The 19,221-nt window shown below is 45.1% G+C and overlaps 1 protein-coding gene across 3 annotated transcripts in view; it reads left to right on the forward strand.

Annotated features, from left to right (window-relative positions):
- Positions 1-19,221, forward strand: part of LOC105497768 (BAR/IMD domain containing adaptor protein 2 like 1) — a 111,408-nt gene that overhangs the window by 22,750 nt on the left and 69,437 nt on the right. For 2 of the 3 annotated variants that reach the window (XM_011769114.2, XM_011769124.2), the window contains exon 2: positions 16,617-16,692. In XM_011769114.2, the coding sequence (XP_011767416.1) occupies positions 16,617-16,692 (76 nt within the window). Of the gene's footprint in view, positions 1-12,496; positions 12,696-16,616; positions 16,693-19,221 lie in introns of those variants that run through there. The other variant, XM_024797954.2, reaches the window with a different exon arrangement.

Here is a 19,221-nt window from a genome sequence, read left to right on the forward strand (position 1 = left end):
TGCGCCACCACGTCCAGCTAATTTTTGTATTTTTTTAGTAGAGATGGGGTTTCACTATGTTGGCCAGGCTAGTCTCAAACTCCTGACCTCAGGTGATCCGCCCGTCTTGGCCTCCCAAAGTGCTGGGATTACAGGTGTGAGCCCCCGCACCCAGCCTTTCTTTTTTTTCTTTTTGAGACCGAGTCTCTCTCTGTCGCCCAGACTGGAGTGCAGTAGTGAGATCCCGGCTCACTGCAACCTCTGCCTCCTGGGTTCAAGTGATTCTCCTGCCTCAGCCTCCTGAGTAGCTGGGATTATAGGCGCCCGCCACCAAACCCAGCTAATTTTGAATATTTAGTAGAAATGGGGTTTCACCATGTTAGCCAGGCTGATCTCGAACTCCTGACCTCTGGTGATCCACCCGCCTTGGCCTCCCAAAGTGCTGGGATTACAGGCGTGAGCCACCGGGCCTGGCCTAGTGTATGGTACTTTTTAAAAGATACTATTGTTTGCCTATCAAACAGGCAAAAAGTATGACAGTGCCAAGTGTTGGGGAGAACATGGCAAAACAGTACTTTGACACAATGGTTTCCAGCACGGAAATGGCTACAGCTGCCGTCTTCGAATTTGGGAGTATCTAACAAAATGGAGAAATCTTTCACATACCCTGTGTCTCTGCAGTTCTGTTCCTGGGTAAATTCTTACCTGTATGTACAAGGAGATGTGTATCATTCCTTACCACCTCACTGGTATTAGCAGAAGCTTATAAGCCTTGTAAACTCCTGTCAGTCAAGAAATAGATGGGTAAAATGCAGTCTGTTTATATGATGGGATATATATGTATATGTATATATAAATGAAAAGATTTATTTCAAGAAATTGGCTTCCATGATTGTGGAGCTGATGAGTCTAAGATGTGTAGGGCAGCCTGGGAGCTGACACCGCAGTCCCTAAGCAGAATATCTTCTTCCTCAGGGAAACCTCCATTTGTTCTTAAGGCTTTCGGCTGATTAGATTACACCCACCCCGATTACTGAAGATAATCTCTTTTATTTAAAGTCAACTTTAAATGGCCGGGCGCGGTGGCTCAAGCCTGTAATCCCAGCACTTTGGGAGGCCGAGACGGGCGGATCACGAGGTCAGGAGATCGAGACCATCCTGGCTAACACGGTGAAACCCTGTCTCTACTAAAAAATACAAAAAAACTAGCCGGGTGAGGTGGCGGGCGCCTGTAGTCCCAGCTACTCAGGAGGCTGAGGCAGGAGAATGGCGTGAACCCGGGAGGTGGAGCTTGCAGTGAGCTGAGATCCGGCCACAGCACTCCAGCCTGGGTGACAGAGCGAGACTCCGTCTCAAAAAAAAAAAAAAAAGTCAACTTTAAATAAAACTTGTAGTGTAGATGTTGACCATATCTACAAAATACCTTCATAGCAACACTGTTTAGACAACACTGTGTTAGATTAGTGGGTTGGTTTGTTGTTGTGTGAGACGGAATTTTGCTCTTGTTGCCCAGGCTGGAGTGCAATGGTGTAATCTCAGCTCACCGCAACCTCCGCCTCCCGGGTTCAGGTGATTCTCCTGCCTCAGCCTTCCGAGTAGCTGAGATTACAGGCGTGTGCCACCATACTCAGCTAATTTTTTTTTGTTTTGTTTTGTAAAGGTGTAATTTCTCCATGTTGGTCAGGCTGGTCTCGAACTCCTGACTTCAGGTGTTCTGCCGCCTTGGCCTCTCAAAGTGCTGGGATTATAGGCGTGAGCCATGGAGCCCAGCCAGTGGGTTGGTTTTGTCTTGGTTTTACCCTCTGTTGCTCAGGTTGGAGTATGGTTGTGCAATTGTGGCATGCTGTAACCTCGACCTCTCTGGCTCAAGCAATTCTTCCACCTCAGCCTCTAAGTAGTTGGGGCCGCAAGTACATGCCATGCCACCCCACCTGGCTAATTTTTGTTGTTGTTTTTGGTAGAGGTGGGGTCTCACTATGTTGCCCAGGCTAGTCTCGACTCCTGGGCTTAAGCAATCCTCTTGCCTCAGCCTCCCAAAATGCTGGGATTATAGGCATGAGCTCCCATGCCCAGCCTAGATTAGTGTTTAATTGACTGAATACTGTAGCTTTGCTACCTGGACACTTAAACAGTCATAAAGGGATACTGTGTAGAAGTTAAACAGGAAGAACCTTGGTCAGTACAGACCAAGGTGAGCAGATCTCAGAAGTATAACACTGAATAAAGAAGTAAGATATGCCGGGCGCGGTGGCTCACGCCTGTAATCCCAGCACTTTGGGAGGCCGAGACGGGCGGATCACAATGTCAGGAGATCGAGACCATCCTGGCTAACACGATGAAACCCCGTCTCTACTAAAAACGCAAAAAATTAGCTGGGCGTGGCGGCGGGCGCCTGTAGTCCCAGCTACTCGGGAGGCTGAGACAGGAGAATGGTGTGAACCCAGGAGGCGGAGCTTGCAGTGAGCCGGGATCGCGCCACTGCACTCCAGCCTGGGCGACTGAGCGAGACTCCGTCTCAAAAAAAAAAAAAATAGAAGTAAGATATAAGAGTGAAAAGTATTATATGATACCATTTAAGGATTTATGTAAGTATTTTTTTAACACAAAAAGCAAAATTTTATGTTAATCTTGACTAAATATATACGCGTGTGTGAAAATATAAAATATAGGCTAGTTAACAGCAGTCTGAATTAGTGGCTCCCCCAGGGGAGAAAAGAAAGGGGATGAGACTTATATGGGGTGACTAAGGCATCCTGTCATTTTATCTCTAGTGCTTTTTCAGAAAAGGGAGCCAATGTGACTATTAACTATTAGTAATTTTTTTTTCTTTTTTCTTTTCTCTTTTTTTTTTTTTTTTTTGAGATGGAATGTCGCTTCTGTCACCCAGGCTGGGGTGTGGGGGCGCAATCACTGCAAACTCCACCAATGTGGCTATTAACTATTAGTAAATTTTTTTCTTTTCTCTTTTCTCTTTTTTTTTTTTTTTGAGATGGAGTGTCACTTCTGTCACCCAGGCTGGGGTGTGGGGGCGCAATCACTGCAAACTCTACCTCCCAGATTCAAGGGATTCTCCTACCTCAGCCCCTCGAGTAGCTGGGATTACAGGTGCCCGCCACCATGCCTGGCTAATTTTGTATTTTTAGTAGAGATGGGGTTTCTCCATATTGGTCAGACTGGTCTTGAACTCCTTATCTCAGGTGATCCGCCCACCTCGCCCTCCCACAGTGCGGGGATTACAGGTGTGAGCCACCACGCCTGGCCAACTGTTAGTAATTATTGTGGGACTACAGGTGGTTGTAGAGTCTACACTCTCACAATTTTTTTTTTTTTTTTTAAGACGGAGTCTTGCACTGTCGCCTGGGCTGGAGTGCAATGGCCGGATGTCGGCTCACTGCAGCCTCTGCCTCCTGGGTTCAAGTGATTCTCCTGCCTCAGCCTCCCGAGTAGCTGGGATTACAGGTACCTGCCACCATGCCTGGCTAAATTTTGTATTTTTAGTAGAGACAGGGTTTCTCTGTGTTGGCCAGGTTGGTCTCGGACTCCTGACCTTGTGATGCACCTGCCTCAGCCTCCCACAGTGCTGGGATTACAGGCGTGAGCCGCCGTGCCTGGCTTTTTTTTCTTTTTTTCTTTTTTCTTTTTTTTTTTTTTTTGAGACAGGGTCTCACTGTGTCACCCAAGCTGGAGTGCAATGGCGCGATCTCGGCTCACTGCATCCTCTGCCTCCTGGGATCAAGCACTTCTCCTGCCTCAGCCTCCCAAGCAGCCAGGACCACAGGTACACACTGCTACGCCCAGCTAATTTTTTGCATTTTTGTTAGAGACAGGGTTTTGCTGTGTTGCTCAGGCTGGTCTTGAACCCCTGACCTCAAGCGATCCTCCCACCTTGGCCTCCCAAAGTGCTGGGATTACAGGCATTAGCCACCATGCCCGGCCAGATTCCCCTTTTTCTTTCTTTTTATTTATTTATCTTTTTTTATTACCATTTTATTTATCTTTTTTTTTTTTTAAATATGGGAAAATAAAGGAGAGGGAGGGTCAGACAAATTTGTTTGCCCAGGCAGAATTGGTCCACATTATGGTATGAGATTAGTTATATTCACCAAAAATGAGGAGTAAGATTACAAGAAAGCTTCTAAAAAGAAAAAAAAAAAGTACTGTAGAGACACCTACAATCACTCATACCAAAATATATCAGCGCTCTGACCTCATAAAATGCATCTTCATCTCACTTTTTCTCACCATTCATTTGAAGGAACTATTGAGGCCTCAAGCAAGGGCCAGTAAGGAAACTGCCTGGACCTGACTCCACCCCACCTCTTGCTGCTGGTAGGACCTTCAGCAGGGTTTTAAAATTCAACATTTCAAAGCTTTGGTATCTTGTCTGTAAAGTGGGGTTAATAGCCACGATGTTAGGATCAGTTGAGACAATCCATGTAAAATGTTAGACATAGAGCCAGATTCATAGTAGCCCTCTGTACATGTTAAAATGTGCCTCAAATGGCAAAAATTAATGACATAAATGTTCTATGGCCAGATATGGTGGCTCGCACGTGTAATCCCAGCACTCTGGGAGGCTGAGGTAGGAGGATTGCTTGAGTCCAGGAGTTCAAGACCAGCCTGGGCAACATAGCAAGACCCCCGTCTCTACAAAAAATCCAAAAATTAGCCAGATATGGTGGTATATGTCTGTAGTCCCACCTACTCAGGAGACTGAGTGGGGAGGATTGCTTGATCTCAGGAGGTCAAGGCTGCAGTAAACCATGTTCTTGCCTCTATACTCCAGCCTGGGCAACCGAGCAAGACCCTATCTCAAATAATAAAATGTTCTCAACTGAATAAAGCAGAAGATCATAACACCTTCAATGTCCTTTGTCCCGTACCCTTCTCCAGAAGTGCTGTGTTCATGATCTCCCTTGTCCTGACAGTGACACCAGGGTGAGAGAGCTGATGCCACTTAACAGGAAGTGGAGGTTCCTGGAGATACCTGTGTAAATAGGAGTGTTCCTCTGGAGACTTGACTCATATTTTAGAGCTTTTCTCTTAGAATATTAATGACTACAGGTGGTTCAGTGTGTACTGAGTATCAGGTGCTATCAACCTCACTGAATCCTCATGCCCCTCATGAGCTAGAAAGTATCATGATTCCCATTGTAGACAGGAAGAGACTCGGGCTTTGTAGAGGCTCACGGAGTTGATGATGTGATTTGCCCAAGAATTCAAGGCCAGATTTTCTTTCTGCCAAGTTCCCCACACCTTCCAGGCCCATTGCTATTGAGATGGCATCTTATAAGTTACAGATAATGCAAACTAATACATAATGCAAGATAGCTGATAAAATAGCTAATATAGACCAGTAGGGAACCAAAACATTACTCGTATTTGACCAACAAAAGGCATTTTTGTGGATTTATGTATTTCAGTGAATATTTCTGATCTAACTCAATACCTCAAAGAGAAACATCTCAGTTGTCTACTTTTTCTGTACTTGGCTTGTGCTCCAAATTCATGATGGGTATGAACAGCATGACTCTTGTGACCATCTGTTAGCCCACAGGCAGCTGTCTCCATGCCAGATTTGCTTACTAATACCTTCCCTAAAGGAAGAGCGGGTGATCAAGTATTGGTGATGTTAGTCCAGGAACAGCAGCTTCCAGCAACACTTAAGGAAGAAGGAAGCAAGATTTCCTACAAAAAAAATTGATCTTGACTGGGTGCGGTGGCTCACGCCTGTAGTCCCAGCACTTTGGGAGGCCGAGGCGGCCGGATCACCTGAGGTCAGGAGCTCGAGACCAGCCTGGCCAACATGGTGAAACCCCGTCTCTAGTAAAAATACAAAAATTAGCCGGGCATGGTAGTGGGCACCTGTAATCCCAGCTACTCCTCAGGCACGAAAATTGCTTGATCTTAGGAGGCTGAGGTTGCAGGGAGCCGAGATCACACCACTGGTCACTGCACTACAGTCCTCCTCAGGCACGAAAATTGCTTGATCTTAGGAGGCTGAGGTTGCAGGGAGCCGAGATCACACCACTGGTCACTGCACTACAGCCTGGGAGACAGCGAGACTGTCTCTCAAAAAAAAAAACCCAAAATCGATCTCGACATATCCTCAGTTAACCCTTGTTACAGCTGTTTTTGCCACATGACATTAGAATGTGCCTTGATTGGTTTGAACATTTGTGATATCGGTTAATTTGTATGAGATTGTATAGAATAATATATAAAATTTCAAGGATACATATAAGCTACAGAACTGCATATTTACTTATAGATTCTTAAATCACTTTTAATGCTTATTTATCATAAATATTATACTTTTAGCTGAGAAAAAGCACTGAAATATCAAATAATTTGTCCTTGTGCATATAGAGAACTTTTTTTTTTTTTTTTTTTTTTTTGAGACTGAGTTTCGCTCTATCACCCAGGCTGGAGAGCAGAGGTGCCATCTCAGCTCACTGCAACCTCTACCTCCCGGATTCAAGCAATTCTCCTGCCTCAGCCTGCCAAGTAGCTGGGACTACAGGTGCCTGCCACCAAGCCTGGCTAATTTTTGTATTTTTAGTAGAGACAGGGTTTCACCATGTTGCCCAGGCTGGTCTCGAATTCCTGACCTCAGGTAATCTGGCCGTCTCGCCTCCCAAAGTGCTGGAATTACAGACATGAGCCACCACACCCGGCCTATAGAGAACTACTAAAATAAACTAAAAGAGGGCCGGGCGCGGTGGCTCATGCCTGTAATCCCAGCACTTTGGGAGGCCGAGGCAGGCGGATCACGAGGTCAGGAGATTGAGAGCATCCTGGCTAACATGGTGAAACTGCATCTCTACTAAAAATACAAAAAATTAGCCAGGTGTGGTGGCAGGCGCCTGTAGTCCCAGCTCCTCAGGAGGCTGAGGCAGGAGAATGGCATGAACCCGGGAGGCGGAGTTTGCAGTGAGCCGAGATCATGCCACTACACTCCAGCCTGGGCAACAGAGCGAGATTCCATCTCAAAAATAAATAAATAAATAAAAAAGAAACTAAAAGAGAAACTAATTCTTAGAAGTGTAAAGTCCACTCAGCTTATCTGGCTAGTCATAATTGAATTAATGTATACTTTATTATAAATATACACAATTTATGCATAGTTCCATATTGGTAATTATTTTAAAAATGAGTTATGAAAAGTCCAAATGCTAAGGAAGTTAAAACCATCGTAAGATTGCATCATTCATTTCTCATAATTCATAATTATGATCTGTAACTCTACAGAGGCAGGGGAAATGCGGAGGTAAACAGGGCAGCTAGAAATCTGGTGGAAAGTGCGTGCTGGTTCCAGGGGGACTGTCCTCCAACATTTTATTTAGAATAGCTAATCACTAATTTTCTAATATCGCTAAGGTTTTGCGGTAGAACCAAGCAAGCCTTCTTTGTATGTGACTCAGCACAAGTAGAAGAGTGATATTACCATTAGCTTAGAATGTATTGTGCAACCATAACTATGCATGCCCTTCCCTGGATGGAAATGAAACTCATTCTGGTGAAAACCAGTTTGGCAGAGTATCCTCCTTGCCAGGCAGTAACTGGTGGAGACAGACTAAGCTTTTGCTTTTTTTTTTTTTTTTTTTTTTTTAGTAACAGTGCTGCTTGCCCCATTCATACTTTTTCTGTTCACTTTGTTAAGATTCACTTGGTATCCTAAGCCCTTTAATTCTTAGTGCCAAACTTAAATTAAAATGGATTTGTTCATTACTCCTGATGACTCTTAACATTGTAGGCTATTTAACAATTCAGGTCTTCACAAGCCTTGCACTAGCACTGACCTTTGCCTCAACTACAGCTCTCCCCCAAAATGTAGGACCCTTTCCATTCACAAGTGCATCCACAACCACTATACAACTTTACAGATTTTGGAATACAAAGGCAGCATTGCTTTTTTGTCCCTGGGTTTAAAAATAACATGTACTTCAGCTAAAATAACTACATGAATGGCCAAGAGCCAATATAGGAATGGGTTTTCCACTGTTAAAAAGACCAAAATTGGCCAGGCGCGGTGGCTCACGCCCGTAATCCCAGCACTTTGGGAGGCCAAGGTGGGTGGATCACGAGGTCAGGAGATCGAGACCATCCCAGCCAACATGGTGAAATACCGTCTGTACTAAAAATACAAAAAATTAGCCGGGCATGGTGGTGGGCACCTGTAGTCCCAGCTACTCGGGAGGCTGAGGCAGGAGAATGGCATGAACCTGGGAGGCAGAGCTTGCAGTGAGCCGAGATGGTGCCACTGCACTCCCTGGGCGACAGTGCGAGACTTCGTCTCAAAAAAAAGGGCCAAAATTTCTGGGAGAAAACATTTCTGTAGCTGAACCTAAGTACAGTAATAAAGAAGTATATATGTTGAAACTTTTCAACCTTAAAAACTCAGTGTTGGCTACAAGCTGATTGTAGTCTCAAATCTTTTTTTTTTTTTTTTTTTTTTTAAGATGGGGCCTTACTCTGTTGCCAGGCTGGAGTGCAGCGGCGCCATCTCAGCTCCCTGCAACCTCTGCCTCCCAGGTTCAAGAGATTCTCCTGTCTCAGCCTCCTGAATAGCTGGGACTACAAGCACCCGCCACCACGCCTGGCTAATTTTTGTGTTTTTAGTAGAGATGGGGTTTCGCCATGTTGGCCAGGATAGTCTCGATCTCTTGACCTCATGATCCACCCACCTTGGCCTCCCAAAGTGCTGGGATTACAGGCGTGAGCCACCGCGCCCAGCCTAGTCTCAAGTCTTAGTTGAACTTTTTTTTTTTTTTTTTTAACCCCTCTCTGGTAGAATCATTTGGATAGGGATTTGTGTATGGTGTTAACTGTGGAAGTTCTCATTAATTTGTTGTTCTTGGTATTTTAAGATGTTAGGGTTATATGTGAACATTTTAAGAATTATATCAGGAAATTGGCTGGGTGTGATGGCTCATGCCGGTAATCCCAGCATTTTGGGAGGCCCAGGCGGGTGAATCACCCGTGGTCCAGAGTTCAAAACCAGCCTGGGCAGCATGGTGAGACACCATCTCTACTGAAAAAATAAAAATTAGCCGGATGTGGTTGCAGGCACCTGTAATCCCAGTGACTGGGGAGGCCGAGGCATGACAGTCGCATGAACCCGGGAGGTGGAGGTTGCAGTGAGCCGAGATGGCTCCATTGCACTCCAGCCTGGGCGACAGAGCAAAACTCTGTCTCAAAAAAAAAGAAAAGAAATATATCAGGAAATCAAATGAGACCTTCCTCGTATCGTATTTGGAGAAGGAATATCCGCAGGAAAGAACAGATCTGGGCTGCGTTCTGTGGTGCTCGTACATTATTGAGCAGGGTCAGCTCTCTGTCAGTTTTCTTATGTTTTTACCTACATCCAGCCTCGTTAGAATATCATACTAATTTTATTTTATTTTTCGAGACAGGGTCTCGCTTTATCGCCCAGGCTGGAGTGCAGTGGCACGATCTCACTGCTACCTCCGTCTCTTGGATTCAAGCAATTCTCCTACCTCAACCTCCTGAGTAGCTGGGACTACAGGCACCCACCACCATGCCCAGCAAATTTTTGTGTTTTTGGTAGAGATGGGGTTTCACCATGTTGCCCATGCTGGTCTCGAACTCCTGGGCTCAAACACCCCACCTCCCTTGGCCTCCCAGAGTGCTTGGGATTACAGGCATGAGTCACCACGCGTGGCCTGTAAGAATTTTCAATATCTTTAAACTAAATTAAAATACCTTTTAATTAGAAAGTAGCCATGTGCTAATGAAATTAACAGATTTTGAAAATGAGTGAAATCTCAGAGTGCTAATGGGGATGTAAAATGGTGCAGCCATTCTGGGAGAAAAAAAAAAAGTCTGGCAGTTTCTTATAAAGTTAAACATGTGCCTACCATGTGATGCAGCCATTGAACCCCCAGGTTATCCTAGAGATATGAAAGCGTAAGCTCACGTAAAAACCTGTACGTGATCGCTCATCGCAGCTTTGCTTAGAATTGTAAAAACCTGGAAACAAGCCGGGTCTTCTTCAACAAGTATGTGGATAAACAAACTAATATATCCATATCATGGAATACTAATCGCAAAAAAAAAAAACAAAAAACAAAAAGTGGCAAACTACATCCAACAACTTGGATACATCTTAAGGCATTGTGCTGGGTGAAAAGGGCAATCTTAAAATGCCACGTACTATACGATTCCTTTTCTGTGCGTTTTTTTGTTTTGTTTTTGTTTTGTTTTGTTTTGTTTGAGATGGAGTCTCGCTCTGTCACCAGGCTGGAGTGCAGTGGTGCAATCTCAGCTCATTGCAACCTCCGCCTCCTAGGTTCAAACAATTCTCCTGCCTCAGCCTCCCAAGTAGCTGGGATTACAAGCAGGCACCACCACGCCCAGCTAATTCGTGTATTTTTAGTAGAGGCAGGGTTTCACTATCTTGGCCAGGATGGTGTCGATCTTCTGACCTTGTGATTCACCCTCTTCGGCTTCCCATGATTCCTTTTTTTGTTTTGTTTTGTTTTTGAGATGGCGTCTCACTCTGTTGCCTAGGCTGGAGGCATAGTCTCAGCTCACTGCAACCTCTGCCTCCCAGATTTAAGCAATTCCGGCCTCATCTTCCTGAGTAGCTGGGATTACAGGCACATGCCACCACGCCTGCTAATTTTTGTATTTTTTAGTAGAGATGAGGTTTTGCCATGTTGGCCAGGCTGGTCTTGAACTCCTGACTTAAGGTGATCTACCCAACTTGGCCTCCCAAAGTGCTGGGATTACAGGCATGAGCCACTGCGCCCGGCCATGATTCCTTTTATATAGCATTCTCACAATGACAGAATCATAGACTGAGCTCAGGAGTTGCCAGAGGTGAGGACTGGTGAGGAGGGCGTGATTATGAAGTAGTGGCACAAAAGAGGCATGTGTGTTAGTGGAACAGTTCCGTATTTTACTTGCGGTGATGGTCGTAGCAATCTACATGTATGATAAAATTTCATAGAAATGATGAAACCTGGCCAGGCACAGTTTCACCAACATGGCGAAACCCCATCTCTATTAAGAATACAAAAATTAGCCAGGTGTGGTGGTGTGTGCCTGTAATCCTAGCTACTCAGGAGGCTGAGGCAGGAGAATTGCTTGAACCCGGGAGGTGGAGGTTGCAGTGAGCTGAGATCGTACCACTGCACTCCAACCTGGGCAACAGAGCAAGACTCCATCTCAAAAAAAGAAAAAGGAAATGATGAAACCCTCCCCCAAAAATGAGTGACACAAAAAGAGGGAAAATCCAAATAAGACCTGTAGTTTAGTTAATAGTACTGTAGCAGTGACAGTTTCCTGGGTTTGATAATATACTATGGTTATAGAAGATACCATTGCAGGAAGCATACCTGAGAACTCTGTGCATTATTTTTACAACTCTTATGAGTCTTAAACCATTTCAAAACAAAAAGCCCCAAAACAAAAGAATTGAAAAGAGATGACAGAAATAACAGCTGTGGACATACCAGCCTGGACAACATAGCAAGACCTTGTCTCTAAAATAAAATAAAATAAAATAAAATAAAATTTTTAAATTACCTGGGCATGGTGGCACATACCTCCCAGCTACTCGGGAAACTGAGGCAGGAGGATCACTTGAGCCCAAGAGTTTGAGGCTACAGTGAGAGGTGTTCATGCTGCTGTATTCCAGCCTGGGTGACAGATCAAAACCCTATCTTAAAAAGAGAGAGAAGAAGGAAGAAAGGAGAGAAGAGGGGAGGGAGAGAAGGAATGAAAAAAGAAAAGCAAGGAAAATAAAAAGAGCAGCTGTGGCTACGTACTGAGGCTTCGCCAGCTTGTAGAGAGGATCATGGGGGAGTTCGCTGGCTCTAGGGCTTCCTGGCCACTGGTTGTGCGTAGGTGCCAAGCATCTGACTGCCTCTAGTGACACCAGGTGAGTGGGCTTCCAGGCAGGCATGGGAGAGACACCTTGTGTATTTTATTTTCTTCCTTTTGAGAACCCATTAAAATGATGGCAAAGGAGTTAAAAACAAAACCCAATAAATCCACAGTGCAAAAAGACCTGGGAAACATCCACTGACAAGAGACCCAAAGGAATCTGGGGTGATAGAAAATGGACAGAGTGTGCTCACTGACCTCAGAGGGCCTGAAGAACCTGGGGAAAGGAGTCTGATGGGAACTGAGCCGTTCACCCTAGGGGCTACAGAGGCTGAGGACTGGGCCGCAGAAGGTGGGGGTGGGTATCGGAGTGTGGTGCACAGGGTGGCGGAGCTCCTGGCTTCCCTCCCATACCCCAGCCACCACCAGCAGCTCCCTCTGCTTGGCAGAGCAGAGATTGAACCTCAGGATAATCTGAGGTGCTCTAGACTTGGAAACAGCAGCCAAGGGTGGAGGAGGCAGAACTCTGAGCTGAAACCAGAGGAATTCCCTGAAAATCAGCTGCGCACTGTCCAGTCCCGGCCCCCTTCCTGACTGAGAAAGCTGACCATCCGATGATTGTCCCCCACCCAATGACAGGAAATTAGAAAGTTCTCAGCAGAAGCCCAGTGGCCCCTGATGACTGCAGAGTGGCCATTCGCTCGGAATGAAGCCAGCAAGTCAGCCACTACCCTGGGCACACACCCACGGCTTCCAGCCGGCAATGACGGGCTGCACTCCTAAATACGAACTGACCATCAGGGATCACCACACGTTTGAAGAGAGTTTCTAACATGAAAGACAGGGATATCAAACAGTAAAAGGTAATCGGGGGATGATATGGGAACTGGAATAAAACACACCAAAAAATTACAGTTCAGACAGAAGAAGATACTGCGTCTATAAAACAAGAACAGGAGGGTACTTTTAAAAAGAAGCAATCAAAAGGCTGGGCACAGTGGCTCACACCTGTAATCCCAGCACTCTGGGAGGCCAAGGGGGCCAGATTGCTAGGGCTCAGGAGTTCTAGACCAGCCTGGGCAACATGGCGAAACCCTGTCTCTACCAAAAATACGAAAAATTAGCCAGGCATGGTGGCGCATGCCTGTGATCCCAGCTACTTGGGAGGTTGGGGCAGGAGGATCACTTGAGCCTGGGTGGCAGAGGTTGTAGTGAGCCAGGATCACACCACTGCACTCCAGCCTGGGCAGCAGAGTGAAACTCCATCTCAAAAACCAAAACAAAACAAAACAATCAAGAAACATGACCATGCTCTGAGAAATTAAGGTATATCAAATTAAAAAAATAGAATTGGAACATAAAGTTGAGGATATCTGTTTGAATTGTAGAACAAAAATACAGAAAGCAGAAAATCAAAAAAGGGTAGAAAATAAATCCAGGATATATAAAATCTTCATCAGAGTTCCAGAAAGAATGAAGAGACAAGAAATAAAACAGGAACGATATTTGGACCTGAAGGACATAATTCTCCACATGGCTAGGGGTCCCACTGAGTATCCAGTAAAATAAATAATTTTTTTTAAAAAACACACACTGGGACAGACCATGGTGCAATTTCAGAACACAGAAATCAAGAGAAGGCTTCCAGAAATAAGCTTTAAAAAAAAAAAGTCGCATCGGAAGAACTGGCAGCTGACTTCAGCAGACCCAGATGCTAAAGACAGTGGAGTAATATCTCGCTGTCTCTCTCTCTTTTTTTTTTTTTTTTTTTTTTTTTAAAGACATTGCCTCACTCTGTCACCCAAATTGGAGTGAAGTGGTGCAATCACAACTAACTGCAGCCTCAAACTCCTGGGCTCAAGTGATCCTCCCACCTCAGCCTCCCAAGTAGCTGGGACCACAGGCACAAGCCACCACACCTGGCTCATTGTTTTTATTTTTTGTAGTGATGGGGATCTCGATATGTTGTCCAGGTGGGTCTGGAACTCCTGGGCTCACGCGGTGATCCTCCCACTTCAGCCTCCCAAAGTTCTAGGATTACAAGCATGAGCCACCACACCTGACCAAGTGATGTCTTAAAAATTCTAAGGAAACTAGTTTCAATCTACTCGGCTCTACTCAGCAAAACAGCAAACAAATGTCAAGGTAAAGGTAATTTCAGACACATGGGGACTCAGATTTACCTCTCACGTGTCAGTTCTTAGATCATTTTTGGAGCGTGATCTCCATTTTGGAGAAAGAGGAAGATGTGGACCTGGCTGACAAGAGTCCTGCCACAGGCCACCAGGAGGGCCATGCTAGGGCGACTGTGACAGTCAAGCCACACTGAGCAAGGTGGTGGAGAGTCCTCAGAGGAAGTCGAGGGAAAAACGGAATGGGCGATTAGCTGAGAGTTTTATACACTGGAAAAATAACACCGATAGGCCTCAGCCAAGTCTAATACGGCATGAGGACAAGTTTAAGGTAGATAAACAGAAAACTAAGCAAAAGTAGTGGGGTGGAAAGAAACAATTATCCATCCTAGGAAAAATAGGCTTTACCGAGAAAAGGAACCGTCAGCCTTAGTACAAAGTCATAATGAACACTGACTCTAGATTCATCAGGAAATTGCCATCTAATTGCACAGAAAGTCCCCTGGAAAGGAAGACCGAGAGGTATAGAGACCCAAGACCTCATCTGCTGTCGTAGGAAGCTGCAGTTACTCTCCAAAATCAAAAAATCAAGAATATTAAATATATATATATATATATATATATATATATTCAAAACTGTAGTAATAAATACAAAAATAGGAGCGTAGTTGAAAGTGCTCTTGGGTGTTAAGACCAGGGCTGTGGAAAGGTCAAGGCATGGGTTGTTTTTTGTCGTTATCACTGTTTGATTAAAAACAAGAGTCATCCTATTCCCTGTCTCCTCCTGATTCATTTATTCTGAAGGGTATGTGTGTAAAGCACCTGCCTCTTTGAATGTTGCCTAGTAGTTCATTCTTTTTTGTATCGGTCATCTATATAAATGGAGTATGCTTTTGGGGAAGGAGTCGATGAGACTTGAATGATCTCTTTGGGGTGATTAATATCGTGAAGCTTATTGTTCCTGGACGGAACAAACACAATCGCCACATGTTGTGAGTCGTGAAGTCTGAGTACCATAGGAATGACTTATTGTCTGTACTTCAAAGTTAGGGTATTTTAAAATTTAGACCCACATCTCAAATAGTTGTTTGTCTTATACTTATTCTAGCATTTGTCTTTATGACTTTCTAGTGAGACAGGAATAACACGTGTTAAAATGAAACCTGGCCATGGCCTGCACCATGAAATCTGTGAGAGGGAAACTGTGCCGTCTCATCCTTAGCTGTATGTGCAGGGCCTGGCCCATGGTAGTTACTCCACATTCCCTCAGTGAATAAACTAATCACTGGAAAAATGCCAGGGAGGCGGGTGTGGTGGCTCATGCCTGTAATCCCCGCACTTTGGGAGGCCAAGGTGGGCAGATAACCTGAGGTCAGGAGTTCAAGACCAGCCTAGCCAACATGGCAAAACCCTGTCTCTACTAAAAATATAAAAATTAGCCAGGTGTCAGCCGGGCACGGTGGCTCATGCCTGTAATCCCCGCACTTTGGGAGGCCAAGATGGGCAGATAACCTGAGGTCAGGAGTTCAAGACCAGCCTGGCCAACATGGCAAAACCCTGTCTCTACTAAAAATATAAAAATTAGCCAGGTGTCAGCTGGGCACGGTGGCTCACGCCTGTAATCCCAGCACTGTGGGAGGCCAAGGCAGGCAGATCATGAGGTCAGGAGATGGAGACCATCCTGGCTAACACGGTGAAACCCCGTCTCTACTAAAAATACAAAAAATTAGCCAGGTGTGGTGGCGGGCGCCTGTAGTCCCAGCTACTTGGGAGGCTGAGGCAGGAGAATGGCATGAACCTGGGAGGCAGAGCTTGCAGTGAGCGGAGATGGCGCCACTGCACTCCAGCCTGGGCAAGGGTGTGAGACTCCATCTCAAAAAAAAAAAAAAAAAATTAGCTGGGTGTGGTGGTGGGCTCCTGTAATCCCAGCTACTCAGGAGGCTGGGGCAGGAGAATTGCTTGAACCCGGGAGACGGAGGTTGCACTGAGCCGAGATTGCGCCACTGTACTCCAGCCTGGGTGACAGAGTGAGACTTCATCTCAAAAAAAAAAAAGAAAGAAAAATGCCGGGGACACCCAGAAAGAAGTTTCCAGGCAGGCCTGTGTCCTGGGGCCATCAGCAACATGCCACCAACGCCCCCTTCCATGTCCCTCCCCGCCCACACCCCTATAATTAGGCAAAGTAAAAACAAAAATTCCTGGAAATTTCTATTCAATGGATAGAAATTTATTGAAATCTATTCAAAACATTGCCTTTGTAATTAAATACAGATAGCTGATCCTGCACTGGCGTTCCTTAACGTTGGAATGAGAACCATTAGCAATCCACTCAAACCCAAGAGGATGCCAGGCCCACAGTCCCTGCAGGGTATGGTAGAGACATGAATGCCTGCTGCCTACTCCGATTATAGCAGATTCCAGGCAGCTCCTTGGGAAACTGAGAACTGCCAGGGTTATGGGCACCTTGCCTCCTGCGAGCCCTGTTCCACTGGGTAAGGGAATAGGTGTTCTTCATGGTTTTTGCATCAGCATTCATCACTTCGTAGACTGTGCTGTTAGGCGTCCATAGCTATCCTGGGCCGCACAGCAACAAAATCTGAAGATGATTCGGTTTATCATTTGTTTATTTTATTTGTGTGTTTTGTTTGGCAGAATGTTATGGAACAGTTCAATCCTGGGCTGCGAAATTTAATAAACCTGGGGAAAAATTATGAGAAAGCTGTAAATGGTAAGTCTTTTTCTGAATTGGTTATATATAAAGCCACTCAGTAAATATTTAATTAGTTTCAAATGCTTAGTATTGAATTTTTAAATACTTTTAAGTGGCAAAAATTGTTTACAACGAATGCAATCTACACAACTTTGCAATGACCGTACACAATGATGTTAGCGTATTTGAAACAGGTTGATTGAATGAAAGCGAGGCTACTCTAAGTGATGTCTTTTAACTATAAAACCGTGCTTTCTGCTTTTTAAACCAAATTTTTAGTAAACGAACAAATATAAAATGTGTACATAAGACATTTATAAGTTAGTGTCCTACAGCACAGAAATTACTCCCCTTTTATGTATATAAAAGAATTTCTTGTCTTTAGATGTATCACGTTTTTCATCTTTTTTTCCCCCAATGTGTCACTTTTGATAGTAACATGAGAAACATTACTTTTAGCCTGAATGAAATTAGCTGAACGTGGTGGCGCGCGCCTGTAGTCCCAGCTACTCAGGAGTGTGTGGCGGAGTGATCACTTAGGTTGAGGCTGCAGTGAACTGTGATCATGCCACTGCACCCCAGCCTGAGCAACAGAGTAAGGGCCTGTCTCAAAAAAGAAAAAAAAACAACTTTTTTTTTTAGCCTGAATGGAAAAACATCTAAATTAAACGGTTGGACTTAGATTCTCATGTCAAAATCTATGCTTCATTTAAAATGAACTTGAGTATTGGTGTTGGCCTGTCTTTGTGAACCAGAGTTGTTAGTTTAAGAGATTTGCGTGTAGGAAGCTGATACGCATTTTCCTCCTGAGAGGCGAATGTTATTAAAACGCATCAGTGATCACCTTAAAAACTTAAAATGCTGGCAATCACCAAATTCTAACATGGTCAAGACAGTTCTCCCCCAAAATGTAGCAAGTGTCACCCCAAAACATTCAGACCCCAGTTTCATCCTCTCTGACGGTTCTACTTACGTCACCAAGTAACATAAGTAGAAATGTAGTTTCTGACAGTTAGATTTGAAGGCAGCGTCAGATCAAGTTTTACATCTTTTTCTTATCTCTTCTTTCTTTCTTTTTTCAGAGTCTTGCTCTGTCACCCAGGCTGGAGTGCAGTGGAGCAATCTCGGCTCACTGCAACCTCTGCCTCCTGGGCTCGAGCAGTTCTTCTGCCTCAGCCTCCCAAGTAGCTGAGATTACGGGTGTGCACCACCATGCCCAGCTAATTTCTGTTTTTTTAGTAGAGACGGAGTTTCACCATGTTTGCCAGGCTGGTCTCGAACTCCTGACGTCAGGTAATCCACCCTCCTCAACCTCCCAAAGTGCTAGAATTACAGACGTGAGCCACCACGCCCGGCCTCTTAGGTATATTTTTTGCCATACCACACCTTTGGTTGCTCCCTGTTGATATTTTGAAAATAAACCTGTGGCATCACACACGCTTAGCATGAACCTGCCCCAGGAAGGGGCATGAGCTGGCTAGACTGTGAACTCTGGGTGAGGAGGAACATCGTTGTGTGTAGTCACTGGAAAAGTAAACTGCTCATTCACTCTCTTCTGCCTCGCTGTGCTTTCGGGGATTTCAGCGACAGGAAGTGCAGCAGGTCTGGGATTTTGCTCCCTTGCCCTCCAGCAGTCCCTGTGACTTCTGCAGGTGCCCCCGTCCTCCAGAGAGCCAGAGCCATGCACTTCTGACTCTCTCTCGAAGATTGCTTAGTCACAAGGCCACAAAGTCATTGCTTTAGATGTCCTTGTGAAGGAAATCACTGTGACCTGCAGTTTTTTTTTGTTTGTTTTTGTTTTTTTCTTTCTAGCATGAGCTGCCTCTTTTTTTTTTCTTTCTTTCTAGCATGAGCTGCAGAGTTTTACAAGGTGAGCCAGTGAGCTGCCTACAGCTTAGCTTCCTGCTAACAAGGCTTCTCCCCAAAGGGGTCTCGCCACTTTAGCACCTCCTGGGGAGGGAGTATTCTGTGCTTCAGAAAGTATTTCCAGAATTTCTGCAGGCCATCTGGTCGTGCCTCTGCTGAAGCCATTGAGAAATGTAGGTAAATGTGTAAAGACCTTGGTGAGAATTTGGAAATAGTTGAGGCTGCTAGGTGTGCAGTCTACAGTTATGTTAGAACACAAGGCAGGCTGGGCGTGGTGGCTCATGCCTGTAATTCCAGCACTTTGGGAGTCTGAGGCAGGAGGACAGCTTCAGCCCAGGAATTCGAGACCCCATCACTACAAAAAAAATTAAAAATTAGCTGGAGCTGGACACAGTGACTCACGCCTGTAATCTCAGCAATTTGGGAGGCTGAGGTGGGCAGATCACCTGAGGTCAGAAGTTGGAAACCAGCCTGTCCAACATGGTAAATCCCTGTCTCTACTAAAAATACAAAATTTAGCCAGTCGTGGTGGCATGCGCTTGTGGTCCCAACTACTTGGGAGGCTGAGGCAGGAGAATCACTTGAACCTGGGAGGCAGAGGTTGCAATGAGCCAAGATTGTGCCAGTGCACTCCAGCCTGGGCAACAGAGTGAGACTCGACTTCAAAAAAGAAAGAAAACC

This window comes from Macaca nemestrina, chromosome 4 (genome assembly GCF_043159975.1).
Source record: "Macaca nemestrina isolate mMacNem1 chromosome 4, mMacNem.hap1, whole genome shotgun sequence".
Lineage (NCBI taxonomy): Eukaryota > Metazoa > Chordata > Mammalia > Primates > Cercopithecidae > Macaca > Macaca nemestrina.